The sequence below is a fragment of the Notolepis coatsorum genome (assembly GCF_963971535.1).
Source record: "Notolepis coatsorum genome assembly, chromosome: 7".
NCBI lineage: Eukaryota > Metazoa > Chordata > Actinopteri > Aulopiformes > Paralepididae > Notolepis > Notolepis coatsorum.
The window spans coordinates 130247696-130271187 of record NC_140171.1 but is presented as its reverse complement, the minus strand read 5'-3'; the positions used below and the strand labels follow the sequence as shown (position 1 = coordinate 130271187).

Sequence of the window (23492 nt, the reverse complement as noted above, 5' to 3'; positions counted from 1 at the left end):
GACTATTTGATTCCTTAAGGGCTGGAAATTGCCTGGGTTTTGGTCATATGCTCCCAAAATGCTCCCGCTGTTTGGCTGCTTCTATGTGCAGTGAAAACTACTCCAATGTTTTAGAACCTAGTCAGGGTAACCTAAGATTAGCCGCGGAGCTGACGCTAGCTAATCAAGCTCACAGAGAGAGATAACAGCTGACAGCAGGTAGTACAGGTACAAATAAAATAAAAAAGGGTGTGGGGGCTGTTGTGTAAACCTTGTACTCTTTAGTTGAACACATAATAAGAGACGGAGAGCGTGTGATCACGCTGACTGTTGTTTACTAGTAGGTAAGGCAGGAAGTACCGTGCAACATACAAACGTCCGTGTAGCAACACAAGCCGGCTTACAGGACAGGGGCCCGGGGAGGGAGCTCTGTGTGTGTGTGACGTGTGTGTCTCTGAAAGACCAGAGACAGAGAAGTCAGAGGAATAACGACCTGTTGAATGCAACTACGGTTCAATAGATTAAATTAGTTTAAGATATTGAACTGTAGTTACATTCAAAATGTCGTTATTCAATAGATTAAATTAGTTTAAGAATAATTTTTTTTTAAGAGAATCTCAAATACATTATTTTATTTAAGTGTAGGCTATAGTTAATTTTAAAAAATGTTACAGTTTGTATTTTTCTGATATGGGGGCTCAACAATAAATGACAATCAGAAATGTCAAGTTGCATGTTGTTATTCTAACCAGCTTAGTTCTGTTGCATTTCCAATTTATTTATTTAAATTATAAATTGATCAGGAATCGATAAGGGAAGCGACAAAGAATCGTATCGATAAGCAGAATCGATAATGGAATCGTATCGATAAAATCTTATCAATTCCCATCCCTAGTTGACACTAGAATTTTAGCTTGGTGACAACCTTCACCTCAATAGGAGGTGCAAATCCAGAGCCTGTAGAATAATGAAGGACCCTCACCACCCCAATAACAGCCTGTTCAAGTTGCTACGGTCAGGCAAGCGCCTCCGTATACACGCAACAAGAACAGAGAGGCTAAGGCTCCGCTTCTTCCCTCAGGCCATCAGAACACTGATCTCTCCACACACGCACACAACATTCTGCACTCGCACACACACAAACGCACCACAGGTCACAAGAAAAGGTCACTTTAAAGGAAGGAAAGGGACACTAAGAAAATAACTTGAGATCGTTGTACAGTATCTTTTTATTATTATTACTATTCTATTGTTTTTTGTGTATCGAAGCGGGCATGGCCAACCGCATTTCACTGTATGCCCTGGTATGCATGTGATGAATAAAACTAGTGATGCACCGATGTGAAAATTGTGGCCGATACCGATAACCGATATTAATATTGGTGTTCTGGCTGATACCGATATTTACCAATGTCGATATCTGTATAGAAAACACTTTATGATAATCAAATAAAGAGCTATTTTCCAAAAGGCATTTTTTTTTAGACTTTTGTAACTTATTTTCAGAAATGACTGATATTTTGAAACTAAGGCCAAAACATGGCAAAAGACAAAAAAAAATTATTATCATTATTATTAAATATCGGCCCTATCTTGATATCGGACCGATACCGATGTGTAAAAAAAAACGGCCATATCGGCCGATATTATATTGCATCACTAAATAAAACTCTTGAATTCACGCGGCTTACATACAATCCAGCTTATACCTTCACCCCAGTGTACTTTTCTGGAACCTGTTCCTCAAGACAGAAGCTGAGCCAAGAGTGGATCTCATGACTCAAGTCAATTGTCCAAAGGAGGGTCACTCTGTCCCTCCATTATGGCCATTTATGACACCGACAGTTACAAATGGGCAAAGCTAAGAGGGACTTAAATAGGACATGGCATGTCTCATGTATAGGTATCTGCTTGTATGAACCAAACATGGTCAGAACTGCATGGCTCATGTATAGGTCTCTGCTTATATGAACCAAACATGTCAGAGCTGCATGGCCGATGTATAGTGAGCTAATCAAACAAGTGAGCTAGCTGGCTGCTGTTAACATGGTGCCAACAGCTAGCATTAGATAAGTTAGCAAAGCCAAGATGTAACCATACATCCATCTATGGCAGCGTTTCCGTTAGCCGGTAATTACCGGTATTTGGCCGGCAAAATCTGTTGAAGTCCGACATATTTAATCTCTCCGGTCATAGTGTCCGGTGAAAATAGTTCCCTCTGGGCACAGTTTGATTATTTGAATTGTATTTGGATGGGCTGGAGTTGGGTGGCCTATGCGATGAACGAAACAATCATTGCGTTTGTTGTCGTTGCTTCGCTCAGCGAGAGCTTGCTGCTGGATTTGCGGAAGGCATGCAGCTGCAGACCCACAGAACCCACCAGCTTTGCTGGCACAGTGCGGTCCCCAGACCTGGAAAGCTGCTCTGCGGGTCTGCAGCTGGATGCTTCTTGCAAACTAACTGCGGCCGGCTCGCGCTGATAACAGCTTTCATTGTTGGACCGGCTGCTTGGTGGAGCAACGATGAAACGAATGTAATGAATCGTTCGTCGCATGGGCTATTTAATTTTGGCCTGTTTTGGTACGGTTCGGGTGGTCAAGTTGTGCTTGGAGGGAGTTGTTTTCACCGGACATTATGACCAGCACCAAGTCCGTTGGGAGGTGGAGATATACATCACGCAAACCCACGATAATGTTGTTGCCGTCTCTCTCTGCAAAATTTCTCAGTTCTTCGCTTGATATAATTAATACAAATGTCCAATATAACGGAATTCGTTAGCTCATAAAAATGTGATTATAACAGACTGCTGTTTAGTGTCGGACCGACTGCCCACATACGCGGTCTATTTTATTTCAAGTCAGCAGCAGCACGGAGTATCGAGGGACTTATTTTATTTGGAATATATTAATGACTATACGCAAAAGTAGCCTCGTTTTAAGTAATAATATTATAAATCTACATGCCTTGAGGATGACATTCTTTATATAGCCTATATCAATTGTTTTAAAGCTCAATAAACTATGACCGGAATTAATCTCATTTGTCCGGTAGATTGAAATCTTGCAGGTCACGGAGACCGGCAACAATTTTTTCTAACGGAAACCCTGATCTATGGATCAGGCCAAATCTCCTCTTTCCAATGACACAGTTCAATCTGGATTTAGTGCCACCAGGCGCCCGTCACAGGGCAGCAAAGACTGTGAATGATAATAACGTTCAGTTTTTTTTTCGACCCATGAGATATAATCACGAAAATAACTTAAAAAAAAAAAAATCACGTCAAGCAGCTCCAGCTTCCAAAGCGGCTACCATGAGCTGGGTAGTGTAGTTTTATGAAATGTCCATGTCCAAAACTTGAATGACAGCGTCGTTTCATCAGGTTTCCGCTGTGATGCAGTCAGATATTTATACACTCATATTTCGCTAACACTTAAAATCATTGGTAAACAAACGTAGTGCTGAAAATATACTTTGACTGCCGTTTACAACGCAATTGTAATAATTAATATGGACTGTATTGATCTATTTATGATGAGATATTAATTTTGCACCGGTACTGGACCACTCAGGCTTAAGGGGTTACGTAAAAACAAACCCTCAGAGGTCTCTGCTACTTTAGGTTTGCCTGTGTAATAATGGATGTAAAACCTCAAACCTGTATTGTAAAATGAAGTGATATAAATTAGTGATGCACGATATAATATCGGCCGATATGGCCATTTCTTTAACACATCGGTATCGGTCCGATATCAAGATAGGGCCGATATAAAAAAAATATATATATATATATTAAGGCTGTCAAAGTTAACGCGATATTAACGCGTTAACTCCCGATTCTATTAATGCCACTAATTTTTTTAACTCAAGATTAACTAAAAAAAGAAATTACTAGACTTCACTCCGGTGTATTATTGATGCTCTCATTGATACTATGTTTGTTGCTGAAGTGTGTGTGTGTGTGTGTGTGTGTATGTGTGTGTGTGTGTGTGTGTGTGTGTGTGTGTGTGTGTGTGTGTGTGTGTGTGTGTGTGAGAGAGAGATAGAGAGAGAGGGGGGTGAGAGAGATGAGGAAGGGGCAAGAGAGAAAGAGAGCTGGGAGAGTGTGTGTGAGGGAGAGAGGGGGGTGTGTGATTAATCAGCCCTTGTGTGTGTGAATGTAACAAGTTCCTAACGTTTTCTTTCCCCTATTATTTCATGCACACTTTATTCATTGTTTTAAATTATTATTTTCTTTTAAGTTATTTTGTGCACCACTCTGTTTTGAATTTGATGCAAATTTGCAATGCATGAGGGTCATCCTTTTGTGTTAAATGGCTGCATAAAGCAAGCATTTGTTGACTCGCATGTTGATAAGAGTATTAAAACTTGGAACTTGAAAAAGATCCGTTTAAGGTATAAAAAAAAATTAAACAAATATATATATTAAAATCGTGTCCCATGACCTGGCCAATCAGAGCGCAAAACTCCAACGCGGAAACGCAGTTCCTTCGTAGAAGGCATACACGCCCCAGTGTCCCAGAGATAGATAGCTCGCTCGACTTGCTGAGGATAATGATCGTTTGCTAGGAATTATACAACGGCATGCAAATTTCTCGATTCTGATTGGCTGAAACAGTCAACTTACACATGGGTATTTTTCATAACCCAACGCTCTTGGTCCCAGGACCCGCCCACAACCGCCTTACTATCAATGCGCCATTCGTGGTTTTAGGGATGAAAGCAAGATTGCGGACAAGCCGGACAGGAAACATTACGAAAGGATAATGGCGATAGGGTCATAAAGACTAAATGAAAAACTATTGTCACAGCGAATGTCTTAGTTGCTTAAACAATGTTAGATGATGTAATTGATGGGTCATGAGTCATTGTGGAACAAAATAAAAATCGTGCCAATTGATTGATTGAAATTTTTTTTTTTACCTACTTTCTATAGAAGCAGCCTTGTTTCCAACTGGTTACGTTTAGGCCCTCTTTCGAAGTTAGTTAAGGGTTAGAGTTTGTCTTTAGAGCAGGGCGATAGACCACCAGCCCTGATTCCAAACTCTAACCTTAACCAACTTCGAAAGAGGGCCTAAACTTAACCAGTTGGAAACAGCTAATTTTATTACTGTCCGCCTTGTTTACAACTGGTTAAGTTTAGGCCCTCTTCCGAAGTTGGTTAAGGTTAGAGTTTGTCTTTAGAGCAGGGCGATAGACCACCAGCCCTGATTCCAAACTCTAACCTTAACCAACTTCGAAAGAGGGCCTAAACTTAACCAGATGGAAACAAGGCGGTCAGTAATAAAATTAGCAATCAATCAATCAATCAATTCAATAACCCACGCTCACTTAAAACAGCGCACCTCCCAGCTGCTTCTATAGAAAGTAGGTTTATATATAGGTATATAAAAAAAGAAAAAAAATCTCTTATAGGGCAAAGAAAACTTTTTTCCCCTATAGGGCAAAGAAAACTTTTTAATTTGTTTTACCTATTTTCTATAGAAGCATCTAAGAATGTTCTATAGAAAGTAGGTTAAAAACTAAAGAAAAGTTGGATGCGTTAGTTTGCTGGATGTCTGTATAGCAATTAGGGGTGTAACGGTACACAAAATCCACGGTTCGGTATTATTTTCGGTACAGTAAAAAAAAAAATGCTTTTCATTTATCTATTTATTTTCCAAGGCAAAATGCAAGCACTTTTCAAGCATTTTCAAGATTTTCCAGCATCTTATGCGGCTGTGGCAAATTAAATATTTACTCAAAATGATTATTTCACTTCTTCCATCACATTAAATCAGATGTTATTGTGCTATAAACAACCAAAATGATGTAGACTTGGCATCATATATAACCTGGCTGAGCCGATGTGTTATGCAGTAACGTACTGTATCTGTATGTCGTGCATGTCATAAATGTCATGATGAATTGAAAATGGGGGACCCTGATGTAAACAAGACAAATGTATTTCTCTGGTCTGCATCCCCTTAACAATTGTGTGTATTGAGCCGTACTGTACCCATTCTGCAATCTGTTAATACAGTTTTCAATCAATCAAACGTGACGAGCCAGGCCAATTTTAGCATGTTAATTTATGGAATATGCAATCTAACAGCTAACGTGAACTTTACAGTAAATTACATGGATAATAATGTTAAGGTAGTTAGTTGATTCCTGTAGGTAAACAATCATTCAAATAATCACCAGATAAAACTTCAATTTCAATCAAATATTTACTGAAAATTTGCAAAATAAGATAACAGACTTTGAGGTAGGCAGTCAATCAGCTCCTTGAGCCTTATGTATGTACATACACAATTTATATTTCATTTTCATTTATAGGATACTGCCAGGGGAGGAAATTAGGCCATTTTACTCGCCAAATGCGAGTATTTTTTACGTTTGGCGAGTGATTCATGAAGACCACTCGCCAGTCTGGCGAGTTGACAGTGCCACGAGAGCACTGCACAAGACCCGCGGACATATATAATGTTTAATAAAAGTTCCCGCAGTACTGGCCAACCCGCGGACATATATAATGTTTAATAAAAGTTCCCGCAGTACTGGCTAACCCGCGGACATATATAATGTTTAATAAAAGTTCCCGCAGTACTGGCCAACCCGCGGACATATATAATGTTTAATAAAAGTTCCTGCAGTACTGGCCAACCCGCGGACATATATAATGTTTAATAAAAGTTCCCGCAGTACTGGCCAACCCGCGGACATATATAATGTTTAATAAAAGTTCCTGCAGTACTGGCCAACCCGCGGAAATATAGAATGTTGAATAAAAGTCCCGTGGTACTGGCCATCAGTCAAGGAAGCACTCGCAAACAGATAACGTTAAACACAGAAGATGGAAAACAGACAGACTGAGCAACGGGGAACTGCATCCAACCCTAGTACAACTCTCGAGTCCAAGGCAAGGACACATTTAAATTACAGAGGTGTATGTTAGTCTATTGCGCACCGGACTACGACGTAAGGTTAGACATTTTATTTCATGCTCAAAAGCCCCTGGCTTGCACATCGCAGTCACGAAAGGGGCTAGATCAACCAGTGCACAACAGCAGACCAACCCAACTGACGTTACCGCAACACTCGACGGTACTTCACAGCACTGTCGTAAGGCCACCGTGCCGTCTTAAAGGCACAGTGAACACTCGGATGCATACACAACATTGACGTGGCTTGACAACCGAGGTTCAAAGTTAACTTGATTGACTGATTGAAAACTTTATTAACAGATTGCAGAATGGGTACAATACAGTACGGCTCAATACACACAATTGTTAAGGGGATGCAGACCAGAGAAAGACTTTTGTCTTGTTTACATCAGGGTCCCCCATTTTCAATTCATCATAACATATGACATACACGACATACAGATAGACAGTACTGCTACATCTATACATTTCACATCTATCTATCTATACACTTCACAACATACTTCGGTTTTTTTCTTTCACTGCCCAACCCAGTCCAACCCAGCATCTTTCACTGCCCAGTTCAGCCCAACCCAGTCCAGAATAGATCCCTCTTTCATGTTAATATGTGTTATGCTAATATTGTGAAGAGTAGAGACTGTTATTAATGTTTTATGCTAATAAATATTTTAAAGAGTAGAGACACGGTGTGATTATTACTATGATTGAAAATCAATTTAGACGAAGACATACAAAGAAGTAATTATCACAATTAGCGATTTTCTTTGGCTGGTAAAAAATCAGTTTGTCTGGTAAAAAAAATCAGATACTCGCCAGTTGGCTGGTAAGCCAAAAAGTTAGTTTCCTCCCCTGGATACTGCCTATGAATTTTAGAGCCTAATGATGGCCTACCTAGTACCTACAGGAATGAACTAACTACCTTAACATTATTATCCATGTAATTTACTGTAAAGTTCACGTTAGCTGTTAGATTGCATTTTCCATAAATTAACATGCTAAAATTGGCCTGGCTCGTCACGTTTGATTGAAAACGTTAACAGATTGCAGAATGGGTACAATACAGTACGGCTCAATACACACAATTGTTAACACTTTGATTGCCACGCAGTATGCCCATCCTTATGCCCAGTCTGCCAGCGCTGTAACCCTATGGAGATGTTTACCTTCTTTGCATGGCTATAACTTTTTAAATATTATAGCTATATCGACATTACTATGGCCCATTCAACATCGGGTATCTATCGTTCCGGATGTGGGAACGTTATATATATATATATTTTTTTTTAAGTACGTTTTTAAGGTTTTCGGCTGTAATTCCAAAAACGCGAGTTATAGGCCCTGAAGCATATGATAGATTATCGATTGGCGGTTCTTTCCTATACACGCTATATTAAAAAATTCAAATGTATATGATCGGTATACATTATGCTTCATCATGCGTGAAGGAAGGGGGGGGGGGGTCGTTTATAATTCCTTGATAGTCAGTAGCAGCTTTATTTAGTATGGGTTGATATGTTGAGCAGATGGTTTGCAGTGAAATGAATAAACAATCGGGCTGAAAATAACGTTATAATTCCTCTTACCGTTCGCCGATGAGACTGGAGGAAAAATATTCCAATTATTTGACGTCGATCTGCTAGATCCATTTCCCGTTTGTATGACGCAATAAACGCCGAAATCATATAGATTATTGCGTTTCGAAAGCGATCCCATGCACTCGAGTGTGTATCTAGACCCACGTTACAAGATATTACTACCAGAGGAATTTCCTCGATGCACCAGCGCCACTTCCGGTTTGGCTTGGAGTGTAACTCGCCCGATCATCCACCAGGCGATGGTATTGAGGCGTTGCAATATCAGACAGGGTACAGCTGCAGTCCCGGAGGGAGGCTGGATGAATTATTAATGCCATGGCGAAAAAATGAAATAGTGATCCCAAAAACGTGTTTATTCGTTGTTGGCGTTCAACGCATGGCGGGCAATAACGAATTATCACGTTGTTGGCGTCCAATGTGTTACTATGGCGTCCGTTCACGAGTATATAGGTGTTTCGATTCCATGCGTTCTGGTCCAGAGCCACGAGTATACTTGTGACGAGTTGTTACTGTTTTATTCCATATTTATAACGCTTATTAGGTACCCGATCCACTAGCAGGATCTTTCCACATATTAGATTTTCGAAACATGCAGTACCGGCCAGATCCGCTTAGGGGCGCCATCGCTCCACTGCAGTATCATTAATGGGATTTAAAAAAAAAAATGCTTTTACAGTCCTGTGGGCGGATCATAGAGCCTTGATTCCAAACGAAGCCCCTCCATCTTAGATCAGCTTGCCGAACGTTTTTTTCAGCGTGGAATAATGGGATTTATGATTAGCCAATGTGCATATCGATCTACCAGAATCCGATGACTGGTGAGGAAATGCTGTCGGCGATCACATGGCCTGACGGTAGGATAATATTACCCCAAATTACAGCTGGATTGGATATTGTTTTATAACCTAACGTGATAGACTACCGACATTGGCTACCGGAACGCACACTCTATTGCTAATCAATAATACTGATCGGCGTTCCCCGCCGCCCCCATTTCATCCATAGATGCTCTGTAATAGTCTGGATGCTACGCAGTTTGTTTTATTTCATTCGTATATATACAGCAGAAATGGCGTTTGATATAACGGCGCCAACGTTTAGCCTTTTTTGCAGCCTCCTGCAGAAAAGCCTAGACAAAAAGCGCGATATACCTTATATTCACGACGCTATAAAATGACAACCAACCGATGGATTTTTATTTTCTTTAAGCCATTATGAAGGCACGGTTTATGCACTCAAGTGACAATGAGAATGGACAGATAGCAATACTATAAATTATATATAAAGCTCTTAGAAAGTACATCGGTTTGTTTACAATCCTCTGAGGCCTAAATCGCTGCGGGGCGCCTCGTCGTCATAGTGTTATGGGGATGCAGACCAGAGAAATACATTAGTCTTGTTTACATTATGACACACATATACAGTATGTTACTGCGTTCCAGACTACAACTGCCCCACACCAGTTCCACACCGTTAGGCTAGGCTACATGCTGCCTATTTCAAAACACTGCGGTGAAAAACGGAGTCCGGTAAACACTAGTTTGTAATTCCAATAATGTATTCTGCCTGTTACTTGACTATTTCGATTATTGAAGTGGTATTTTTATAACGAACATTTACGGAGACAGGTGTGGAGCACTTGTAGTCTCGAACTTAGTAGTACCTGGCGAGCCAGTCAAAGACATGTTAATAACACCCATGGCTCATTGGCTCACCTTTCATGTGGCTCGAAAGTGCAGACTGCCCCATGGTAAAAATCTGCAAGTCCTTTCTGCATATTTTGCACACAGCTACTCTGGGATGTTCTCCTCTTTTTAACCATGAATTATATTTTATATCTCCAAGCCAGAGCTCATTAAAACGACAGCCTCCCGGCATGTTGGCCACACACACGCGCGCTATTCTCTGATGGCACAGGTTATATTAATAATAATAAAAAAATTAAAAAACATTTCATTTTGCGTGAAAGGCGAACGCAATTAGGCTCGCTATAGTCGCTCCGACTTATTTTATTTCTTTATCTAAAAACAAAACTATTCAGTCAGATAGCGATTTATTATGAAAGTATAAAGTACAATTACAATTTCAATAACTTTCCAGCACTTTATACACAATTCAAGCACATTTTAAACCTTGAAAACAGCACATTGAAATACAAGCATTTTCAAGGATTTCGAGCACCCGTACGAACCCTGTGTATTAAACAATATAAAACGTTGGCCATAATTTACTGAGCAAACTAATGCTTACTGCTGTAACCTACTAATACCACTTAATGTAAATCTGAAGATTATTATATAGCAGATGCCTTGGACAACTGTAGCGTGTGCTTGTTTATACAGAGCCTCTTTCATGAGCAAGCCCTGCTTGAATACAGGGGCAGGGCTTGCTACAGTCACAAAAGGGGCTAGTTTATACAGAGCTGGTATGACTTGCTGGCTGAAATACGGACGAGAGGGAACTAGGTAGCGGGGCTCTATTACTTTTAACATGTGCTTAAACCCAGTGTTCTCGACAACGGAGTATGGTCGCATATCTGCTGATATAAAAACGCATATGGCGTTTGTTATTGCTTTGGCCCGGTCTGAATTAATAGTGAGATGCTGCTTGAATGCCACGGGGAGCTGGGTTTGCTTCTTCGGTGTACCAGTGATATTCACATTAGGGTGATGCCGTTTCAAATGCGTGATAAAGTTTGCAATAAAGTTGAACAATGCCGGCAACGTAGCCCCTTTCGTGACTGTGATGCAAGGCTTGCATCACAAGTGTGCATCAGTCACGAAAGGGGCTAGCCGGCACGTAGCTTTAGTGCGATCCACCCGTCTTTGTCCATTACTGTGGTTAACTGGGAATCCGAAATGATCCCAAACGGGAGACTTGAATGTTGTGGGAGCATCTTCTAGCTCTGGCTGGTCAGTTAGTATTGACTCGCCATACTAAGGCTAATATGCTATGCTGAATTACAGCTCTTGTTCAGTGTAGCTGCGCGCTGCGTGGGATGAACAAACAACATAGAATAGATCTTTATTGTCATTGTTACAGTTGTTACAACGAAATTTAAAATGCAGCCCTAGGTGCTAGTAAAAATATAAAAACAGTCCTAAACACATTAAATTTAAAAACAGGAGTAAGGCATAAATAACATTAAATATAAATAGGGGTGTGTGAAAGATAATTGCACTATCCCTTAATGTTGTGTGTGCTTGGGGGGGGGGGGGGGGGGGGGGGTGCAAGGGATACTGTTGTTTTAAATTTTAGCTGGGTTTAGTGCACATATGGCCCTGGGATAAAAACTAAACTTCAGTCTGTTAGTCCGGGTGGGCATGACGCTGAAACGCCTGCCCGAGCACAACTAACATCCGGTTAGTTGTGCACGTTATATTAGGGCCGGGGGGATTTAAGTTCAGCAAAAAAAGGTTCCATACCATTGCAATCGTTCGGTGCACAGCACGTACTGTACCGGAGGACCACATTGAGGCGGTATAGTACGTATCCGCGTACCGTTACACCCCTAATAGCAATAAGGTTGGATGAATGTGCCAGTTGTATAAAAGCCATTAAACCACACGCAGTCGTTGGTTGTGACAATTAGACCATGCCTAGGGGGGTCTAACAACCACCCCTAGGCATGGTCTAATTGTCACAACCCACTCCTGCGCGTGATGTAATGCTTAATTGTGGGATTTGGTGTTGGATGCATGACTCTGCGCAGACATGCTTTTTTTTTCTCCCTCGAAAGACTACAACTACCGAGTAGATTAGAGAGGTGCATTGATTCACTTCACACGAAAAAAAAGAAAAAATATATTGTTATGTACTAGAGGCTGGTCACTCCTGTGTCACCAGGGCATGCAGGTGAGGGCTGCCAATTAGCCAATTAGTGCTGATTGGTTACCTGCTGGGAGCTGTAAAGACAGACCTAGGAACACACATGCAGAGTCGGTGCTTAGAGAAAGAGCTATTAGGTTCTTCAGTCCTTGTCCGTTGGTTTACCTTAGCACTTTAGTTTACATTTACATTAATAGTTCCTTGGTTTAGTAGCAGTTTTGAGTTAGAGCACAGGGTTTTGGTGTTGGTTACACATAGGTTGCGTACCCATGAGCCAGGGTCGTAACAGTATATATATATATATATGTAAAAATTAGTGCTGTCAATCGATTAAAATATTTAATCGCATGATTGTCCACTCGCGATTAATCGCAAATTAGTAAAAAAAAAATCATCTACCTTAAACGGATCATTTTCAAGTTCCAAGTTTTAATACTCTCATCAACATGAGTCAACAAATGCTTGCTTTATGCAGCCATTTAACACAAAAGGATGGCCCTCATGCATTGCAAATTTGCATCAAATTCAAAACAGAGTGATGCACAAAATAACTTAAAAGAAAATAATAATTTAAAACAATGAATAAAGTGTGCATGAAATAATAATAATAATAATAATAGAATCGGGCGATAACGCGTTAATACCGCGTTAACTTTGACAGCCTTAATAAAAATGCTTGGCCTGGCAGGGTTCTCGCGTACAATTACAGGGAAAACACTGTTCTTTCAATCTTTGACTTTTACTGGATCCGTTACATGTCTCTAGTTAGTTTGCCTCCTGTCCTGCAAATGTCTCTTGTTTGCTTCCTGTCCTGCAGATGTCCCTAGTTTTCCTTGCACAGAGTTTCTGCTAACTACTTCGGAAACTCAGTTGACCAAATTACATCTATGGCAGGTGCAGGCCCCCTGAACACCGCTCCATTAAGCCTATTTGAATCGATATTGAATGAAAATCTGTGTCAAATCAAAGCGGGCAGCCCTAGTAGCAATGACTGTTTTTTTTTTTTTTTTTTTTTTTTAATGTTTTTTGGCATTTTACTGCTTTATTTCGGACAGGCCCAACAGAGTGGATGGTTGGGAGAAGACTTGGGGGAAGACATGCGGCAAAGAACTCCAGGTCCGGGAATCGCAGCGCAGCTACGTGGTGCGCCACCCTGGCGTCCAGAGCAACTACTGTTCTAAGAGTTGAGTCTGTATATACCTGATTGAACTCAAGCACATCCAGCAGGTCGAAGAGCTTGCGGTTCTTCTCGCTGTCCTTCAGCTTGCAGTAGTACTGCTGCAGACCGTGGAGTGTCAGTTTGGTCTCGTCGTCCACAAACACCTCCATGGGCTACACAGCAAGAGGGAGACAAACCAGTTAGTGAAGTTAACCAGATGGCACCCGGTTGCTAGGTATTCAGACCCTTCGTCAATGACAAAAAACAAAACTACAGTGAAAAAGAATCAAAAGAACACTCTTAGCTGATTTCATGAGCTTGGTCTGATAACAGAAGTGTGTGCTGGCAGTACAATTGTAGCTGCTTACACATGATACAATCCAGCTTATACCTTCACCACAGTACAATTTTGAGTAATTTTCTGGAACATGTTCCTCAAGACAGAACCAGAGCCAAGAGTGGATCTCTTGACTCAAGTCAATTGTCTCAAGGAGGGTCACTCTGTCCCTCCATTATGGCCATTTATGACACTGACAGTTACAAATGGGCAAAGCTAAGAGGGACTTAAATAGGATATGGCAAGGCTCATGTATAGGTCTCTGCTTGTATGAACCAAACACGTCAGAGCTGCATGGCTCATGTATGGGTCTCTGCTTGTATGAACCAAACACGTTAGAGCTGCATGGCTCTAACCGCAAGCGGCACTCCTGGTCTCTGACAGGGATAAGTCTAAAGTGGAAAGTGTCCTGAGCAATGAAATGAAAAAGATCTGCTCTTGGCTCAGTGACAATAAATTGTCTCTACATCTGGGAAAAACAGAGGCCATACTCTTTGGGTCAAACGCCAACCTAAAGAAATCGCAGGGTTTTAAAATTAGAGTAGGTGAAAACATTATTGAGGATAAAGAGGAGGTCACCTACCTGGGCTTTATTTTAAATAACAAACTTTCTAACGAAAAAATGGCACAAAAAGTTATTACTAAGGTCAATCAAAAAACCAAATTTTTATTTAGAATTTCCTCGTTCATAAATAGAAACTCTCTGAGGACCCTAGCTGGAGCCCTCATCCAATGTCACTTTGACTATGCTTGCACTTCATGGTACAGCAACATATCAAAACAAATTAAGACAAAGCTCCAGACCTCCCAAAACAAACTAGTGAGACTCCTGCACAACCTTCACTTTAGGACTCACCTAACGCCAGCCCACTTTAGCAGTCTGGGATGGCTTAGGGTTGAAGAAAGGGTACACCAGCTTAAAATGCTACTGGTTTTTAAAGTACTGAAAGAAACGGTCCCCAAGTACCTAGTAAATTATTTTAATAAAGTAGGACATGTCCGCAAACACGCCACAAGAGGGAGCCCCACGGACCTGGTCCCGCCGAGAGTCAGGACATGCATGGGGAAAGATGCATTTTTTTTTTTTACTCGGCTACGGTAATGTGGAATGCCCTGCCAACATTCATAAAACACCTGAACTCCCCTCTCGGATTTAAATCCGCCCTAAAAACATGGCTCAGCAGCAACTCAAATTAGTCTTAAAATGTTTTTTTTATCTCTTTTATCATAACTTGGCTTTTATTTCTTTTATCATGAGTTGCTTTTAAGGGTTGCGGATTTTCTTTTAACATTAATTAACTGTATGAGTTGTCAGGTTAGGTGTTTTTATACACATTTTTAGGATGTATCCTGTCTAGTGTACATGTCCATTTGTGTTTCTGTGCCTTTTTATGTTCCATGTATGGACCACAATGGAAACAAGCCTTGGCTTTATTGTGTTTTATCCATTTTTGACCAGCGTTGTTGACACTGTTATTGTCTTGTCTTTTAAAATGTTTTGTCCTACGATTTGTGTCAAAATAAAGTATTCAATCAATCAATCATGTATGGGTCTCTGCTTGTATGAACCAAACACGTCAGAGCTGCATGGCTCATGTATAGGTATCTGCTAGCATGAACCAAACACGTCAGAGCTGCATGGCGTGTTTTTCCAACCTAAAATGTGTACGGTGACTCACATCTTGCATGAACTTGCGGCAGACAGGGCGGATATCCTTGCTCAGTGTGGCGCTGAACATCATGCACTGCTTCTCGTGGGGCGTCAGCCTGAAGATGTCCTGGACGTCGCGCCTCATGTCTGACGGAGACAAACGGTAAAGAATATTATGGAACTAGTCACGTCAGTTGTAAGTATTTACAAATACTAGGGATGTTCGATATTGGCTTTTTTACCGATATACCGATATTGTCCAAGTCTTAATTTCCGATACCGATATCAACCGATACATGCAGGGTTTCCCCCCAAAAAAACACAACATTATTAGGGCTGACCTTGGAAGCTTTTTTTGGCAATCGAAGCTTCGGGGTCGAGCTTCGATTTTAATTCAAAGCTTGGGGGGGGGGGGGGGGGAATGTAAAAAAAAAAAAAAAAATTGATCTTAAGTTTGTGGGACTTGTACTGGTAAACTTTGTTGTTTTTTTAAATGTGCTCTATAAATAAAGTGGATTGGATTGATTAATTAAGTAGCCCTTTCGTGACTGTGACGCAGCCAACAATGTTTCACTCGGCTGCCCTGCCTGGGTGCAGTGGGGCTGCTCTCACAGCCAACGGACATGACATTACATAATTATGTTGCAACCTTCGTCTATCAAGCAAACAATTATATAAATATTTATATGTAGTTGATAGAGACAAAGGCAGAATTCAACTTAATTAAGCACGTTTTATTAAGACATTTTTATATGGGTCGGGACACTTTAAAAAAGCAGCACAATGAACACAAATCTGTCCGACATAGTCTTAAATAACAAACGGCATTGCTTCGCTTCTTCGTCGACATGTCTGCTGCACATGTCCTTGTTGTTTTCAACACAGATAATCTCCATGTGCTTGTTGTAGAGAGGTGGAGTTGAGGCGCCGCTTACTTTCGTTTAATTGGAATGGAGGCGGAACGGCGCCGCAAAATTTGAGGCAAAAAAAATAAATTTTAACTTCGAATTACAAACAAAGCTTCGAAGTATTTAAGACAGCCCTAAACATTATGCATACTTTTCACAATAAATAAAATAAGAATTTGTTCTTACTTGCCTGGGTAAATAAAGGTTAAATAAATGTAAAAAAAATAATAATAATAATCAAAAAATTGAAAACCGATAGTTATCTATATTTATCTATATTACCTTTTAATGCCAATATCGGCCGATAATATCGGTAGGCCGATAATATGGGACATCCATAATAAATACAATAAAAAAAAAAACTGCTCCTGAACATCTTTTTTATCATTTGATTAGGAATGATGGCAGTGATAACTCGACAGCGTACAACAATCACGTGGAATAGACTAGTAATTTAGCGGTTACGTCTCCACCGTCTTCACTCTTCTCAGGCCGACAATGATGACAGTAGGGCTGACCCCTATTAGTCGATTAGTCGACTAGGAGCCGTGGTCGACTGCCAACCTCTTAGTCGAATACTAAAAAATATATATATTCATTCTTTCCAAAAGAAAAGAGGCCTAGAAGCGTGGCTAACGCTAATGGAATGCATACCAGAGGCTAACTGCCTACGAAAACAGGCACAGAGGCACTGAAAGAGGATTTCACCCATCTAATGAACACACTAGACTAGACAAATATCAAGATGTATCCATCAGTGGACCAATTGCATGCTTTTGCAGAGAACAAGAAGCCTTCAGTCGACTCCTTCAGACATTAACACTTCCAGTGCCACTGGTTAACATGGTAAAACGTGGTTGAATGCCGGCACCCACTTCAATGATAGTGTTGTGAACGCATAATCTCCGTCTTAAATTATGGCTGTGTCTAATCTGCCCGTCGTTTATCAATGACTTGTTTGCAGTCAACATTGTCGAAACTGATTTTTTTTTTTTTTTTTTTTTTACCTCAGATCAGATGTTATCCAAAAAGATTATTCCAATTCCTGATTGCCATTCCAAATATCGATCGCGTTTATTGATTCAGCGTTGGGTACTGTAAATACATAACCCACGCGTTTTCCGGGCCGGCGATCACAATGGATTCTTCAATTGGCTTGACGGAAAAGTTTGTAGTTGACTAATAGATGACAGTATAAACTCGTATGCTTATTCAATATAACTGGATGTGGGCGAGTCTCTGTGGTCCTAATCATGGTTCCTATTCATAAAAAATTGTATAGACCACCATTAATAATTATCTTACTCCACATGGTGAGATACCCTAAAATAAAAAATAAATATATATATTCTGCCATAGAATCTAAAATGGCTTAGCAACAGCCATTGACCATATTCACAGAGTGGCCATTTTGCTCCATGTCATACCCAGGTTGGAATTCCTTTCCACCCGGTTCATGATAAAAAAAAATTGCCACCTTGTGAATATAGTCAATGGAGTGGGACTATGGCCCCAAACTATGGCTCTGTACTCACCCAACTGCTCTAGCATCTTGTCACACTCGTCCAGGATGAAGTGCTTGACGTTCTTCAGGTTGAGAGTCTTGTTACGGATGAGGGCCAGAGTGCGGCCTGGCGTTCCGACAACGATGTGAGGGCAGTTCTTCTTCAAAACCTCCTCGTCCGTCTTGATAGGCAGGCCACCGAAGAACACTGCAGCCTTGACAGTGGGCATGTACTTAGAGAAGCGCTCATACTCTTTGCTGATCTGGAAGGCGAGCTCTCGCGTGTGGCACATAACGAGAACGGATACCTGGCAGAAGGGGGAGATGGATGTTCTTCAATCATGTATGAGCACTTTTTATGCAATACCTGTAGTTAGGGCTGGGCGATACGGCCTCTAAATGATATCGCTATATTTTTTGGCCATATCACGATTAGGGATGCCCCCGGACCCCGGTTTTAAACGGGAACCGGTACTATATTAGAAAATACCGGAGTATTTATAAGCTCCGACGTCCTCGGTACTGCTATCGATACTCTAGAGAAATTATTATTATTATTATTATTTAAAGGTTGTGAACGATCTCTCCTCTCTCTGTCTCTGCACGAGAAGCGAGCCGCAGCGAGTCATTATTACACACACTCCTCGCGCTACACATACGGGTACTTAGTTCTTATACATACGGGTACTCCTTAATGAAAGCACTGTCTCCGTGCTGAAGCGCGCTGCACACAGACAGCTCTGAGTCTGCATGCACTGAGTCGTGATGGCGGTTAGAGCGAAGCGTTCTAAAGTATGGATATACTTTAGGGGTCAATGCCGACAACGCACGTTGCCACAAGTGCAACAAAACATTTGCCAGTAAGGGTGGCAATACGAGCAATCTATCAAAACATTTGTTGGCAAAACACGATATTAGTGTGCAGAAAATAGAAATGCGCCGTATTCGACTGCCTTGCGCGCAGTGGTCCATCTGCATCCACGTCCACTGCAGCCGGTAAGCCAAGATACGGAGTTTCCTAGGCTATTAACGAATTATTACAAATAGGCTAATAAACAAAATAATTGTTTAGCTACAAATACTACAATCGAAAAACGTTTTATAGATAGTCAAGCTGAGGCATCAGCCACCAATGTGTCCCAGGCCAGTGAGCCCACCACACATCCTCCCTCTACCTCCACCACCCAAAGTCCTTTCTCCCTAGCAGCTAGAGGAAAGATGACATAGGATAGGGTGAACGAGTGTCACAGGGCTGTGACAAAGTTTGTTGTCAAAGGCCTGCACCCGTTCTCTACAGTGGAGTCCAAGGACTTTAGGTAACAACTAATCATTCAGTGTATATGGTTTTTTTTGTATACATAGTTGTCCAACTTGTCTGTTGTTGTTATACGTTATTATTGAAGCAGCTATTCCCACCACTCCACACAAATTTACAATAATTCAATCATTTCTAATCTTTACTGTAGGGAGATGACCAATGCTCTCAACTGCAAATATAAAAATCATAAAAAAATAATCAAAAAGAACCGATAAGAGTATCGATAAAGTACCGAACCGTTAAGCAGTATCGATAAGAGTAGTAGTATCGATAAAATCCTAACGATACCCATCCCTAATCACGATAGATATCGCAATATTTTGACATTTCCTCTAAAGCACTTAAAAATGCTTGATTTAACCCTTTGATGCATACAGTCACGCCAAAATGATGATTATAATAAGTCCCTGCAACATATGTTTGCATTATTAAACCATGAAGATGCTTTAAAAAATAATTAAATGAAAATGTACTAAGAGTAGTTTACTGACACACGAATAAAAAAAATTTATGTTTAAACTTCTGTTGTCAAGCGTCGTCAATATAACCCACCCCCTTTCCTCACGAATGGAACTAGTGTTGTGGAGTCCGCTTTGAGCGTTTTCCAGGGTTAGCAGCTAACGCTAGGTAGCTTAACCTAGTCATCATGGATACCGGTAACTTGGTTAGCAGCTAACGTTAGCCCATTGCTTGAGTCAATTCAATTGCATGTCATTAAAGGTCCGCACTGGTCTGTCTAATGAAATTACAATTGCATGTAATTCAAGGTCCGCGCTGGTCATGTCTATAATGAAATGAGGACAGCTCTGCGCTAAAGCTAAAGTCTCATCAGCCGCGACGTGACAACATATACTAATTTACTACATCTCATGTAGAACAAGCCGCGATACATCGAGTATACTCGATATATCGCCCAGCCCTACCTGTAGTCAAGTCAGATTTATTTGTATAGCCGAACATCACATTACATTTCTCAATGGGCTTCACAGGCAGTCCATGGGACAACATCACCTGGCTGCTTAACACCCAAAGAAGAGGAGGAAAAAACCCATAGAATCAAAAGAACACTCTTGTGTTCCTCAAGACAGAACCAGAGCCGAAGAGTGGATCTCTTGACTCAAGTCAATTGTCCAAAGGAGGGTCACTCTGTCCCTCCATCATGGCCATTTATGACACTGACAGTTACAAATGGGCAAAGCTAAGAGGGACTTAAATAGGACATGGCAAGGCTCATGTATAGGTATCTGCCTGTATGAACCAAACACGTCAGAGCTGCATGTCTCATGTATAGGTATCTGCCTGTATGAACCAAACACGTCAGAGCTGCATGTCTCATGTATAGGTATCTGCCTGTATGAACCAAACACGTCAGAGCTGCATGTCTCATGTATAGGTATCTGCCTGTATGAACCAAACACGTCAGAGCTGCATGTCTCATGTATAGGTATCTGCTAGTATGAACCAAACACGTCAGAGCTGCATGTCTCATGTATAGGTATCTGCTAGTATGAACCAAACACGTCAGAGCTGCATGTCTCATGTATAGGTATCTGCTAGTATGAACCAAACACGTCAGAGCTGCATGGCTCATGTATAGGTATCTGCTAGTATGAACCAAACACGTCAGAGCTGCATGTCTCATGTATAGGTATCTGCTAGTATGAACCAAACACGTCAGAGCTGCATGGCTCATGTATAGGTATCTGCTAGTATGAACCAAACACGTCAGAGCTGCATGGCTCATGTATAGGTATCTGCTAGTATGAACCAAACACGTCAGAGCTGCATGTCTCATGTATAGGTATCTGCTAGTATGAACCAAACACGTCAGAGCTGCATGTCTCATGTATAGGTATCTGCTAGTATGAACCAAACACGTCAGAGCTGCATGGCTCATGTATAGGAGTTAGATAGAGACATCAGCCTTGCAAAGCAACATAACAAACGTACCTGTCCATCGACTGGCTCTATCTGCTGCAGAGTGGCCAACACAAACACGGCCGTCTTCCCCATACCGGACTTGGCCTGACACAAGATGTCCATGCCCAGGATGGCTTGGGGAATGCACTCATGTTGAACTGAAAGAAAAATGACATTGTGTTAATAAGTAGTCCGTTTATTTTGCCCGATCAGAACGCTTTTGGATTTCATTGTGGTGTTGTGCCAAAAGGCTTGTGTTCTGACCATAGGAGTCAAACTACCCAGGCAAGGCAGAGAAGTCTTAACAAAATTCTAATTTGATACAAAAAGCATGCAACCCTTAATTTTCCACACAACAAAAATTGACACAGAATATCTCCACATTACACCGGTTGTCTAAAGTGGCAAAAAAATGGAATTCACACGTTCATTTGCACAAGTGAGGAATTACGTGCAGCTTGTCGCAGTAACAACATTTTCACAAGAAAATACTTTTGTAAGGGAAACTCCTATCACCACAATAAATCCCAAAAGTCTCTGGTCAATATACAACACGTGCAAGTTAGGTTAAATGGGACCAAATGGTCCCTGTAATCGCAAAGGTTTAGTTTGACAAAATGAAGGAAATCCAAAAAACATTCTCTATCCCACAATAATAATCACCTTCTGAAGGATGCTCAAAACCACAGTCAACGATGGCGCGCAGCAGCTCTGGTTTGAGCAAGAAGTCTCTGAAGCCGGAGCTGTGGATGGAGACATAGGACCCCTTCACCTCCTTCTTGCTCGCTGGGGCTGCGCTCTCTGGGGCTCCCTGTGGTTCCTCGTCCTCTTCGTAGTCCAGCAGCTCATTGTCAACATCATTCTCAGCCATTCTATCAATAGAAGTCATAAAATTAATTATTTAACCCTTCCCAAATGGTTAACCCTTCCACGGTGACAACACAGAAGGTCAACCCCCTTTCACTGCCACACGACAAAGGGGTAACCCTTTCATCACAACTACACGACAGAAACCCTCTCTGGTAGTGAAAGGTTAACCTTCTGTCGTGTGGTAGTGAACGGGTTAAGACGTGAATTCAACCCTGTAATGACTACAATTGGTTGGCACTGTAATAAAGTGGTCTACTACTAGTTCATTAGATAGTTAGCAGCAGCATAACAACTAGCTCCAATACCAAGGTAAATGGTATATTGGGTTGGGAGGAAATACCATAGCAGGCCAGAAAACAAATGTTCGCCTAATGTCCAATGGTTTGACTCGATCAATTGTAAAAGGCGATGTTTATAATCCCAGAAGGCTCTGAATACCGGGGTTTCCTCAAACAGAGGAATGCTATGGTATATTATTGTATAGGTTGGGTTACCAGCCAAACAGCAACGTTTTGCTAGTAGGCCGCATCTGTAGAAACCCCGATTAAATATGCATGAATGATCAAGCTCGTATGGTTGACATGAAGCTATTTACTAAAACTATAGTACTCGTCGTGGTGTATAGCTGTAGTCGTTTTTAACAGTTACCCTGGCCGCGTCCATCCATAAACAATAAGACTAACGTTGTGAGCTACTTCCATCGTTCTCATTCAAACTCACCCTTAACGTGTCAGCACGTCAGCGAGCACCTAGCTCATGTTAGCTACCATTTTATTATGTTCCTTCCAACTACTGATTCCTCGCAGTGTGCTAAACGCAATGTGTGATTCGACACAGATAAACAACCAGTTAAAAAAACAAAATACAATCGAACTAACTGGGCTAACTTAGCTGATAGTTTGCTTCATAATAATCCCAGCTGCGACACAATGCAACCAGAAGGTAACGGTGCTAGCTAACTCGGTTAGCAATGAGCTAAAAACACGTTCGTCGAAATGTTTCTCCGTCGGCAGTCAAACCGCAATGTGTTGGTATCGATAACACGTGTTTAGTATGAAACAAACGAATGTAAATGCATCACCTAGCAGTGTGTTTGTCCTGTATTTCTTCTCGGCTTGGTTGGAATATGCGACGCTGGCTAGAAACTACTGCTCACACATGCAGTCCCCCAACCGGAAGGAAGGGCGGGACACTCTGCTCTTTCAGACACTGCGATTGGCCAGTGTTCATGTCAATAAGAGCCCCTCAAAAACCATTTTCTATGTGTTCAACGCAAAACAGTCACACGACGTCTGTGTATGGCAATTAAAATAAACGCTGTCTATGGTTTAGGAAAAGCAGAGAGGCAGAATAACTCAACATTTCTTAAATGTTTTTTTAATATTATAAAATAGTATAATTATTACGATATTATGTCTTCTCTGCATGGAGCGTCTCCATGCAATAGGCCCTGATTCCTGAATGGTATCAACACCTTAACTGCTGCATCATGAGATA

General features: G+C 41.2%; 1 protein-coding gene across 1 annotated transcript in view; it reads right to left on the bottom strand.

The window, feature by feature from the left end:
• The window catches only part of LOC311232065 (ATP-dependent RNA helicase DDX39A), a 31109-nt gene extending 7911 nt beyond the window's left edge, over nucleotides 1–23198 (bottom strand). Inside the window, exons 1-6 of the mRNA XM_084318741.1 lie at nucleotides 23077–23198; nucleotides 21789–21997; nucleotides 21156–21283; nucleotides 17919–18195; nucleotides 15504–15622; nucleotides 13529–13660 (exon numbers count right to left, since the gene is read on the bottom strand). Of these exons, the coding sequence (XP_084174867.1) occupies nucleotides 13529–13660; nucleotides 15504–15622; nucleotides 17919–18195; nucleotides 21156–21283; nucleotides 21789–21996 (864 nt within the window). The 5' untranslated portion in view covers nucleotide 21997; nucleotides 23077–23198. The remainder of the gene's footprint in view (nucleotides 1–13528; nucleotides 13661–15503; nucleotides 15623–17918; nucleotides 18196–21155; nucleotides 21284–21788; nucleotides 21998–23076) is intronic.
• Between the last annotated feature and the right edge of the window lie 294 nt (nucleotides 23199–23492).